This window comes from Cajanus cajan, chromosome 6, assembly GCF_000230855.2.
Source record: "Cajanus cajan strain Asha chromosome 6, NIPB_CcT2T_4, whole genome shotgun sequence".
Taxonomy (NCBI): Eukaryota; Viridiplantae; Streptophyta; class Magnoliopsida; order Fabales; family Fabaceae; genus Cajanus; species Cajanus cajan.
In genome coordinates this window covers 42,247,784-42,260,265 of record NC_138522.1, presented here as the reverse complement: position 1 = coordinate 42,260,265, position 12,482 = coordinate 42,247,784, and the positions used below count along the sequence as shown (strand labels likewise).

Sequence of the window (12,482 nt, the reverse complement as noted above, 5' to 3'; positions counted from 1 at the left end):
ATGAGTGCTGCTTTTCCAAGCTTTATTAGTTCCATGAAGTGGAAACACCAAAATCACGGATCACAAAAAATTTATTCACGGGTCTCTTTGAAGAATGTTGGGAAATAAATAGTAATTAAGGTACCCGTACTAGCATGGGATCTCAGAAATTTTCAACTTCTCTCAAATCAAAAAAGTCCTCTACTTTAGCTTATCAAAAATACTTTCACCTTAATTACGAGTTTAAAAAATAAGAGCCACATAAAGTGTTACATATTATTTTTTTTTATATGAAATGAGTCAAATTTCGCATAGAGAGCCTAAGAAGTAAGAATCTCTCGAGGATCTTATTAAAGTAAACCGAGGCTTCACCCGACAACACTTTAAAAATTCACGTCAACACAATGCTTCTTGCTTGCTTTCATTTTCAACAGTTAATTTATTACAACAATAAATATTCGAAATCCAATTGGACAGCCTCATAAAACAGATGTTTTCAAGAAGGTACAATATTGTTATAAGCCAGATGTTCCAATTACATGTAGAGCTCTAAAATGAGAAACCAGGAAGCTTTCTCTTCCCTTCCTTTGCCTACTTGAAAAAGAAATCTAAGACAGGTCAATAACAATCTCACTCAGTTATGCTTAGGCAGAGCAAGCCAAACTTACTAAAAGTAAAAAACACATGATTCATAGAAAACATAAAAGTAAAGCTGAAGCATTAGTTACAAGGTAGAAAAGCATAAATTGTTCATAGGGTAATAGCTTTATGGAGATGGAGGCCAATACATTCCTGCATCTTCTATCCCCTCATAGAACCCGAACTGAAGCTCATCTAGCCTGGCTTCATCATCCCACATTCCATCATAACTGTCACTGTCATCAACATAGTATTCACCCATGTTACCAGCCACAAAGTCCCAAGGCAAATACTCATCAGAAGAATCTGACACATCTGAGAAATCATCCCAGCCATCACTCTCATAAGTGTCAAGAACAAAAGGCCCCAAAACCTTCAGCTTTGGAAACTTCTGTTTTACAAACATGTTGTCAAGTCCAACACCCCAACACCCCCTTTGATCCAAAAACTCAAGGTTAGGACAGTTTGCAAGTATTTGAAGGACACCAGAAGTACTCATAAGGTGATAAGCAATTTCAAGATGCTTGAGTTTAGGCATTGTTTTGGAAATTGCATATGCTTCATCATCTTGAAAAGGCTTTCCCGCAGTATCCAATGGATGCATGTTCCTACACAACCCTTCTAGCATCTTGCAGTTCTTGCCAATCATCTCAAGAGCATAGGGACCTATTTTAATACAGTAGCTCACATCCAAGAAAGAAATTGTAGAAAGCTTCCCAGAAATCTGTTCCACAATGGAATCATTCATACTACTCCTTGGCAGTCGCAATGTTTGGAGGGAACAGGCACTTGCAAAAGAGTAAAAGTACATTGTATAAGAAAAATAGCTAACAGGGTTCCCACCTTCATTAATTTAATTTTCTTCCAGCCCAAGTGATATACAATGAGGATATCAGCTTAACCAAATTAAGACTAGTTATATAATGGATGTTGTTCTCCAATCTAAATAATGTGTAAATATATATTACTAAGATTTGCATTAAATGTATATGCATATTAATGAGGTAAAATTCCAATTTTAATATAGCAAATTTATATCCAAATGCTAGAATTTTTAGCAATTAGCAGAATAATGAGAAAACTACTACTACTCCACAATCCACGATATTTCATCCACTAAAGCCTAAACTGCATGTAATTAATTAAAACTGTGGAGTTCTGCTTACTTTTCAGCAATGAAAGTGAAGATCCTCTCGGTTTGAAGACCAGAAACACTGAGTTTACGGAGGGATCCAGAACTTCTCGTGATAAGCTTCTCGAGCAGCTGATCGAGTTGGTCAGGCTGGCCTCGGTTGCTCCAATCGTTAATGTCTATCTCTTGCCAGCAGTAAGGTCCAGTTACTGCATTAGACCATGATTTGCATACCCTAGGGATCACTGATACCCTCTCCTGAAGAGAAAGATGGGTGAAGATCACCCCTAGGGCATCAGGAATCAATTCAGCCCAATTTCGAAATTCACAAGCGTCTTCCATCCAATCTATAAAGCAACAAAAACTTTAACTCTTAAGGTCACTTGTTGAGGTTCAAGTACCAAAATACAAAGACACATACTAATTAAAAGCATTAGCATAAAAAAGGGACCTCTTCACAGACAAAAAATAAATACATAAATAGAAAAGCATATTGAATTTGAACGGCCAGACACGGTGACAAACACATACACCAAAATATCTGCCACAAGCATGTGAATGAATAGTTAAAATCCATATATTCTCTGAATAACCGGTAAAAGGAAGCATCTTTCGGAAAGGGGTAGGGAGATCGAAAACCGGAAGACAAAGGGAATTTTGATAGCGCAAAATCAAACACGCCAAATTGAAGAAAATTGAGAAAATCTCATCTCTACATGTTCATGTTCATCTCACAGATTCCCAACAAAAAGAAATGCCAGAACAATTCTTCCCGACAAAAAAATAAAAATAAAAAATACGATAAAATTTCCCTAACAGAACAGAAATCTCAAGTACATTTTCGCTTTTCCAAAACAAAGCCAACGCGAGGTTGAGAGAGTGCTAACAATCACACACAATCCAAGTCATCCACAGAGAATCAGACACCCCTTCAGACGAGAAAAGAAAGGGAGATAAAAAAAAAAAAACTTTTTTTTAATTTTTATTTCAATATATCAAATCTGAGTAAATAAAGAATTGAGAGATTGAAATTTTAAATTGTTTATCCTTTTGTTGGGAAAGTGGGGTGTGGATTCTGAGTTTGCTGAGTTAATAAACAAAAGGGTAGGTGGGAAAGAAAGGGAGAGAGAGAGAAATAAAAAAGGGTCACATGCAAGAAAAAGATATGAGATTTAGAGTTACCAGAGGAAATCTTAGAGGAGGAGACAGTGTTGGTTTTGAAGAGGTGAATTATGGAAGCAGCGAGCTGTTAATCCGCCACATGCGGCGGGAAAAAGAGAAAGCAACGAAAGGCGACACGTTTTCCCACCTACCCTGCGTTTCAATGCAAGCGCAAGCACAAGCACAAGCAGCGGCTTCTGCAACAAGAACAAGAGTAAAGAAAGGCACAGTAGAAGAGCGAAAGGTAGTGTAGAGTAGAGAGTGAAAGTACTGGATTAGATGAGATGAAGATAGAGTCCCCTCAAGGAAAAAGGACTTGTATTTGGACACGAAAAGAGAAGAGCACAAGGAAGATAAAATATCAATGTTTTCTTACTGCTATACTCAAACTGTCAATTTTGTCTTCGCCAACAACATTTTTAAACAGCAAGAAAAGATAAACATTTAATTCTCATTAACTGGTCAATTTTAGCAAGAAAACATGACATATATTTAATGCCATCGTCATCCCCCCACCGACTCACCCCTCACTTATTACTTTCAAATACCATCAATTAAACCATTTCATACACTCACTTTACTTAACATTCCCACACTGTGTATAAGCAAATAATCATCTTATTGCCTCAGATTATACCCACATATCTTAAATTCAAATCTCTTACCTATACTAATATATAAAAAAATATTTTTTTAATAATTACCTTAGTTTTTATAATTTTTAGACTATTATATTTTTTATTTTAAAAAAATTAAAAAAAATATTTTTTTTATCAAATTTAAGAACTTAAAATTAATAAATTAATCATAATACTAATTAAATTAATATACTTTTATTATTTAATTTTTATTTTTATTTTATTTTATATGCACTATTTTATTTTTATTTATTTTTTAATAATTATTTTTTATGAGTAACTTTTTTTTTTTTATATAAATACAATGCAGGCAACAAAATACTTTTTTTCTACTAGTTTTATTATAATTTGTATTAATAAAAACAAAATAGTACTCTTTTCTTATAAAACATCTTAATTTTTTTTTATAAAATATTTATTTTTTTATGTGTTCCTATTAAAGATTTCAAATATATATATTTCTTGTTGTTAATAATGAATTTTTTTTTTAAGTTTTCACACGTCTTCAACTCTTCAATTAATATTTATTAATTATTATTAATATTATTGTATTAATACATAAACTTTAATATAAATTACTATCTTCGTCTCAACAAAAATTTAATAAAAAACAATAAAAATAAATTTTTATATAATAATATTTTTAATAAAACAATAAACTAAATTAAAATAACCCATCTTTTTAAAATTTTAGTTTCTTTTTAGATACATATTAAGAAACATTTAATATATATATATATATATATATATATATATATATATAACTTTTAATTCTTTTTGACTCAAAAATAATATCAATGTTATATTTAAACTAGTCTTAATTACTCAATATCACACAAGGATATAATTAAAGAAAATATATATACTAAAATTTTAAAAGAACTAAAGTGTTGAAACAAAACTAAAAAATTAAAAGTATCAAAATTTTGAAGAAAAAAAAATTATTTGTACCAATTTATGTGATTATAATATACGTAATGTGTGTTAACTTTTAAACACTTTGTTCTAATAAGTATTGTATATAAAAAAATAAATTTTAAAGTAAGTATTATTTTTAAAAAAAATTTAAGTATCATCAATCTTTTTTTTTCTTCTATTTTTATATCTAATAATAATTTTTTAAAATCGTTGTTTTGTTAAGCTACTTTTAATAAATAAGAATAATTTTATAAAATTATTATTTTATTTTATCTATTTATTAAATATTATAATTATATAAAATATAAGATGACATTTATTATAAAATAAAAATAATAGTAATAAAATAAAGATTTGAAAGAATATTTAATACACTACTAGTAATTAAAACATTATTTATAAAAAATAAAAAAAAATTATTGGCTGTATTGTGTTGTGCAAGGACTGACACAAAATGAGTAAATATAGGGAGAGTGGTAACACAACTCACGAGTCACAACTGGGTCTGGGAAAAGGGATTGACCGACAGGAGTCGGTAACTCAAGAATAAAAGTGGAAAACAAGTTACCCCTTTTAATTACGGGTTTAGTTAGTTGTACAGTGAATCACGTAAAAAAATAATTCTAATTTAATTTAACAGTATTTTTTAGATAAACTTATTCGTACTTTCGTAGTTGTTCTTAAAAAATTGAGAAAAAATAAAATAAATTTATATAAAAATTAAAAATTAATTAATAATACAAAGTGTCAAAAATAAAATATTACTATTATTTCTCTAAAAATTATATTTTGAAAAAATAAAATGTAAGAGTTTACTTACAAATTTAGCTTATATATAAAATATTTTTAATTTTTAAAATAAACAGTTTTCTCCTTTTTATATTTTGTTCCATTTTTTTATAAATCTTAAATTTTTTTAATAAGCACTTATAAAAGATAATTACTTTAATATATAAGTTAATTTTAATTTTAAATTTTTGTTATATAAACTATGATTATTGTTCTCGTATCAGAATTGCCACCTAAAAACCCTTAACCATATAATGTTAAGAGAACCAATAATAGTCTTATTCTAATACATTGGGTCAGTGTAACTTAATTTCTTAAACCTAATAATTCTAATAATTATAATCATTCTTATATATAATGATGCAATATATGTTACATATATAATTCTCATATTTCTCGTTATGATATCATAAAATCACATTTTATTATGAGTTTACAAATTTTAATGTTTATGATTGTTATATTGTCCATCCTATAAATAATAGGATCTTATTAATGATCTGAGTGGATAAGTGTTTTATATATGAGTCTCCATACATATAAATGGAGGCCTTCTCAATATACAACTTTCTTCATTTATTCAAGAGATATTTTGGTCGATAGACTTAATATTTTATAGAAGCACCTTTTGGATGGATGAACTGAAAACCACCAGAGTCATCAAACAAGATCAAAGTGTAATAATTTATTGTTTGTTTTTCTTTTAGAGGAATGGAAAGTAAAGTGGCGTTGAGTTACTTATGATGGACTAGTTTTACGGTGTGTGTACTTAAGAAGTTGAGTGGAAGTGGTGGTGTTGTGTGTCCTAAAAAAAAAGGATACTGTGGGCATGTGAAAATAGGACCAGTGGTGAAGTTGACTAGAGGACAAGTTGTTTTGTTGAATTTAAAACCACCAATTCTCGATGGAACTCTCCCTCTACCTTCTCAATTCTCCTCAGTAACTTGGATTACAGGTGTACCATCTTAAATGCATGCGTCACTATAACGTTTTCAAAAATATTTTCACAACTCCACAATATTTTTGCTTTTTTTATATATAATAGTACATTCTAATTTTACTATATTTGTTATATAAAAATCTATTTACTCATCAGTTGGCATCGCATTTTTTTTAACTGTTAATGTATTCATTAGAAACTTGACATCGTATTTTTCATTCCTGCATCGTGTAAATACTCGAGAGTTTGTCAAGTTTCTAATAAAAGGGAATATAAAATAAAATCTATTTTCGTAAATTCTAATTTTTATAATTATTATATCAGTTAATGTATTTATTAGAAACTTTGACATCGAATACTTTATATCATTAGAAACTTTATGGATTATCTCATTTCTCTCCATTAATTAACTTATAATTACATAATATAAGTTTGAAAAAATACAAATAGATAGATTATCTCGTCATCAGAATTACAGACTCTATATTTATGTAAATATTTATCACCCAAATATAAATATTATCTTTCTCTATTAATATTAATTATACAAACTAAAATATGCCAAAAAGAAATAATTAAACTATCTAAAATAATAATTAAAAATATCAATAAAAGATAGAATAATTATAATAAAATAAATAGAAAAATGAAATTTATGATTTAGGTTAAAAAATTTTGCTATAAAATAAGGTATTTTATTTAAATAATTACATATAAATAGATGTGTGGGTTAAGGTGGGTGTAACACTAGGAATTTTGTTAATATTTGTTGATTTTATTAATTTAATTGTTGTTGTGATTACTTATTTAATTGTTGTGAGATTCTAGAGATTTGATAATTTTTATGAATTTTTGGTGTTTGAGTTATTTTGAACAACAATCAAAGTTGACCAGTTTGGGGGTATATAAAGTGTTTCTTAAGACTTAAGTCTTATAAGTTCATTTTTTTTAATAAAACCTATAGAAAGTTAGAGAGACTTTGGAGCTTGAGAGAATTCCTTCTTCTTTGAGACCACTAAAAAGTTCCAAGACCCTTCTTAGAGTGAATTTGTGAAACTGAGTTGAGATTTAAAATTTTAGAAGCTGAGGATCAAAGGGTTGGTGGCCGTGTGGAGTTCCCTGGATAGTTTTTCCTTCTTCGTTCTTCCTCTTATCTAGTTGATTCTATCATGTTGATGCTTTGGAAAGTGTTTAAGTGGAAATTGTAGTAGAATATATGGTGTTCTTGATGAAGAAAAAAAAAAGGGTGAATTTGTGAAGCCTAGCTATTGCATGTTGCGATTTCTTAAACTTATGAGTTATATGATGTTAATAGATGTTAGATTATGAGTTTCATGTATGGGTTGTGTTCTGGATGAGATGATTTTGAAGTTGGATGTTGTTTTTGAGATTGTTGGATTCGTTTTTGAATTCATGCAACTTTTTTGTGCTTGATCGCTTAGAGTGTCCATGGGGTTGCTTAAGCGAGCAATTGGACCGATTCAAGGGGAAGTCTCTGACTCGGTTTCTCAAATTGAATTTTGATTACTCATAGTGAATTTTGATCGCTCAAAGTGAATTTCGATGGCTCAAAGTGAGGACTTACTCGCTTAGGGTAAGTTAGTGTGACCATTTTAGAGGTGTTCCCTGACTTGACTTGCTTTGAGTGAATTCTAAAGTGCTCTAAGTGAATGAAATTCACTCAAAACAAGGGTTAACTTGCTTAAGCAAATAGATCGTGATTTATAGGAGGTGATCTCTATCTAAGCTTGCTCATATCAAATTTTAGGGCTCTTAGAGCTAGTATCTAAAGCGCTCGAAGCATATTTTTCCATTTGATTTTGTAATCTCTTAACATATCTTGAAAAGTTGATTGTTTTCATGATGAATGATGGTGATTCAACCAAGTTCATTATGTATTGGTCTATGATAATATATGATGATGTTTCAAGTTGTTAAAGTTGGAAGTTGATTACTAGTTGTAGTTGTATGAAGTAGAACAACATGATAATAAGTTGTATAATGTTGAATGAAGTTGTGTTGTGAATGCTTGATGCATGTAGTTTAGGACTAAAGAGATGTGTTATTTTAAAATATGAATATCTCATTACGAGGATATGGTGTTGTCATGCTTTGAGAGCCCAATTGTTTAAAAACCTTCTTAAGTATAGTTGTCTCTTGAAGTAAAGTATTAAGTCTCCTATAGGTCCTTAGTTGATACAATATTGGGAGTTAGTCAAGTAATATTGATTAAAAGTGACCAATGTAGAATCATATAGGAGCAAGGTCGAGCCTTACGTGTATGAAGTGACCAATCAAATAAGGTTCAAGGATAGGGGGTCAAAATCTTTAACTAATTAAGTACTGGAAAATGGCACAATATTTAGAGAGTAGTTAACGAATTTATTCCATAATAGGCAGCTTACTTATGCATGATAAGGTCGTGGTATGCTCACAACCAAGTTGTCCTAACCCTATCAAGAATATTCGTCTTTCCTAATTTAAATGGTGAAATCCAAGAAACCATGTTGTGTTGTGAATTTTTCCAAGTTTCTTGTTGATCTAGTAGGCCAAAAAGATTGTGTTGTTAAGTTGGCTTGGTAAAGTCAAGTCACTTAAAGTGCTCACTTGCGTTGTAAGATATCTCTTAGTTGAATGCATAAAGTTGTTGTGTTGTCCATATGATGTGTTGATAAGTTGTGTTGTTCATATATTAAGTTGATACATTGATAAGTTGTATCATTATGTTGTAAGTTGAAATGTAGTTGTGTTGCTAAGTTGAAAACATTGATGAGTTGTATTGTGTGGTTTATATGTTGTGTTGATATGTTGAAAGTTTGTTAATTGGAGTTATTGTGTTGATTTTATAAGTGTTGGCATGTTGATATCGATTGTATAGTTGTACTTTACTTCTATACTTATTGTGTTGTCTACTATAAGCTTATCCTTACATTTTTCTTGTGGTTGGATTGCAATGATTATACTTATTATAGAAATAGGGCAGGAAAAGGTTGGAGGCTGAACACTTTTGAGGGCCATGTTGGAGGATGCGATGTGTATTTTGAGCTACTCTAATATGGCCAGTTTTAGTTATTGCTTGACCAACTATAGATATGTATATATGTACAAGATTTATGTTGTAGTCCCACTTAGGAACATGTATGATTTTAGTTAATTCTTTCTTCTATACACACACACACACACATATATATGTTGTTACATGTACATCCAATAACTGCTTGTGTGGTAATTCTAGTTAGTTAGATTTATATTTTTTGTTGTTATAATTGTTAATTTGTAAAATGTAAGGACTTGTAGGATCATTACATTTTTATGTTATTAGAGTCAGTTAAGCTTTTTGGGCACTCTATGGGGGTGATCTCGTTATGTTTCTGTTGTGAATATTGTTGTGTTTTGTGTTGTGTTGTTAGACAATGTTGTCTATGGATATTTAATCTTTGTATAGGATGGTTAAACCCCAACATGACTAGATAACTAGAGCTATGGAAATGGTGGTTGTAGATATGCAACCGCAAAATGTCAATTTTGCTTAGATGGAAAAAAATATGGGTTGCAGCTAAAGCAACTAGATCGGTGGTGTCTCAAGAGTATAGAGACTTGGCTATGTACAAGAAGTGTAATCCTTCTCAGTTTAAGGGTGAGGCTAATCTGGAAATGGTTGACCAATGGATAAGTGAAATGGAGAAGATTTTCATAGCAATAAGCTACTCGAAGAAGAGGAAGTTTACTTATGAAATGTATATTTTGATTGGTGAGGTTGAGTATTGGTTGAGGGGTACCCAATAGATGTTAGATGGTAAAGGTGATGTGATGGATTGGGAATGCTTTAAGAAGATGTTCCTTGAGAAGTATTTCTTGGATAGTGTTAGGTATGCTAAGGAGGCAGAGTTTCTGAGACTACACCAAAAGAGTATATCCATTATGGAATATGCTATGAGATTTGAGCACCTTGCCTATTTTTATTCCAAAACCATCTATGAGGCTTGGAGGTGCAAGAAGTTTCGTGAGGGTCTTAAACATAAGCTAAGGGGAGTGGTAGTGCCTATAGCCATCACAGAGTTCCCTATCTTGGTGGAGAAGGAAAAAACTATGAAGAGGTTAAAGTGTGGTGGGAAGGTGACCAAGGGTCAAGAGGGGTCAACTAGGCTAAGAGAGGCAGACAATAGAGAAAATCTTATGACAGACATCCTTAGGAGTAGGGGAGCTTTGTTGCAAGGAGACCTCTAGTGACTACTTAGGGTGGAGCTTTAGGTGTCAAATGTTTCAGATGTGGAAGAGCCCATTTTAACATAGACTATTTTTAGAAGGGGAACAAATGTTTTAGATATGGCAAGTTAGGCCATATTTCCAAAGACTATCCAACAGGGGCTAGTCAACTCAAGGGTGTTTAAAGGGTGTAAAGACCTACTACAAGAGGTTGGGTGTTCACCTTATTAGGATTTGAGGCTTACTCTTCTTGTGACTTGGTGAAAGGGAAAGGAAAGGTTACTAGTAAGGATGTTCTTGTCCCATTTGATTTTAGAGCTACACATTCTTTTATCTCTATTGATTATGTGGAGAGATTGAGTTTAATTATGGATCCATTACATGTTGATTTAAATGTATCTACTTCTACTTCTATTTTTGAGGTATGCTTGAGATGCTTGGTAGAGGTGTATTATAGAAGTTATAGGATAAACTTGATTTGTTTTCTCAAGGTGAAGTTAGATATATCTTTTTCAAAAGATAATTGATCACAAGAAGAAAACAATGTATAATGACATTTTTTTGAAAAAATTGAATTCTTAATAAGTGTCTTATTACCAAAAAGGCCAAACATCATAGTTAAGGTGTTATAAAATTTGTTATAGTATATAGCTTCATAAAACAAGAAGTTATTTTCCAAATTTATGCAAAATAAATCAAATTCTTTCAGAAACACACATAAATATTGCATGAATCAAGGGATCTAACTTAATTAATTGATTAGATTATATGAATGTTGCAAACCTTTTTGATATTGAGTTTGATTTTCATAGATAAAAAAATGTTACCAGAAAAATCAATAACATATTCTTTAATTTTTCTTGGCTTAAATATAATTTTTGTTCTTATAATTTAGTGTATTTTCATTTTTCATCCTTATATACTCTTTTTTTTAATCATCCCAATAAAATTCACATGTTTCATTTGTCATCAAAGTTTGATACAAAAATATTAACTTGATGATGTCATCATATATCATGTCAACAAAAGTTGAAGTCATGATGATGTCATCATGTGTTAAGCCAACATAATACCACAACAACATGATGTCACATCATCATGTGTCACATCAATATTATATGACACATCAATAATAATATCATGTTAGTGTAGGGCTAAAAATGAAAGAAAAAAATTGCAAGAATGAAAAATAAAAAAAAATGAACTTAAAGGGATAAAAATGAAAAAAAAATTACATAGACTAAAGGAAAAAAAAAAGTTGTCATATAAGTAAAATATAATGTATAAATTTTATTTAAATTAATATAATTAAAAATTAAATAAACAAGTATTTTTTAATAATTACATTTTTTTTCATCTTTTCTTCATTTTTTCCTTATTCAACACTATAAAGTCACTTAAATGTTATACAAATAATCAAAATTCTCCCATTCGCCACACAACATTTTTTCCTTTTTTTCAACATGCACATACATCATAAAAAAAATATACACTTCATGCACATACATCAAGGGTAATGGTTTAGTCCCATATCAATAAGAGACATGATAATATTAAAACAATTTCATAATACAAACATAAATAAATTCATCAACAATAATAAAATAAATACACAATATAACCATATACAAGCAACTAAACTCGTTATTTAAACTCGATAGGTCAACCTAAGAGGTTAATCTAAGAGGTTAATCTAACTAAACTCGATAGGTCAACCTAAGAGGTTAATCTAACTAAACTCGTTATTTAATCCATTAGGTGGCGAAATGTATGAGTTTGAGTGTGAGTTAGAGGGTTGAAAGTACAACCCAACTTAGTTTGATAATGTTAGATTAGATCCATTCACCCAGTTTAGTCTATAATTGAGATGAGTCAAGGGTGACTATTGTTACGGCATAGGGTGTTTTTTTTTTCTTGTGAGATATGTTCATATTTAAAAAAAGAAAGGAATGATATGTAGTGAATGAGAATTTTGAGTATTTATTGAATACGTATGTGACCTTATAATGTTTAATATAAAATAAATGAGAAAAAATGTAATCATTAAAAAATATATTTTTATTTAATTTTTAATTTATTT

General features: G+C 30.0%; 1 protein-coding gene across 6 annotated transcripts; it reads right to left on the bottom strand.

Annotated features, from left to right (window-relative positions):
• Positions 1-472: 472 nt before the first annotated feature.
• On the bottom strand, positions 473-3,340 carry FBW2 (F-BOX WITH WD-40 2). 6 transcript variants are annotated; one of them, XM_020382161.3, is made up of 4 exons: positions 3,183-3,340; positions 2,933-3,108; positions 1,785-2,097; positions 473-1,406 (listed from the first exon to the last, which is right to left on the bottom strand). In XM_020382161.3, the coding sequence occupies exons 3-4, from the start codon at positions 2,090-2,092 to the stop codon at positions 746-748; spliced, it is 969 nt and encodes a 322-aa protein (XP_020237750.1). In that variant the 5' UTR covers positions 2,093-2,097; positions 2,933-3,108; positions 3,183-3,340; the 3' UTR covers positions 473-745. The 6 variants fall into 6 exon arrangements, with proteins under 6 accessions (XP_020237750.1, XP_020237751.1, XP_082933247.1 ...); XM_020382162.3 differs by having other exon boundaries at positions 1,785-2,114; positions 2,933-3,300; XM_083077121.1 differs by lacking the exon at positions 2,933-3,108 and having other exon boundaries at positions 3,183-3,300.
• Between the last annotated feature and the right edge of the window lie 9,142 nt (positions 3,341-12,482).

Coding starts and splice junctions, on each gene's coding strand:
- FBW2 (XM_083077120.1), bottom strand. CDS start 2,327: ATGGATTTTAACTATTCATTCACATGCTTGTGGCAGATATTTTGGT. Junction 2,098..2,281: donor CTTGTGGCAGATATTTTGGT/GTATGTGTTTGT, acceptor GTTGCTTTATAG/ATTGGATGGAAGACGCTTGT. Junction 1,407..1,784: donor TTCACTTTCATTGCTGAAAA/GTAAGCAGAACT, acceptor CTCTTTTGCAAG/TGCCTGTTCCCTCCAAACAT.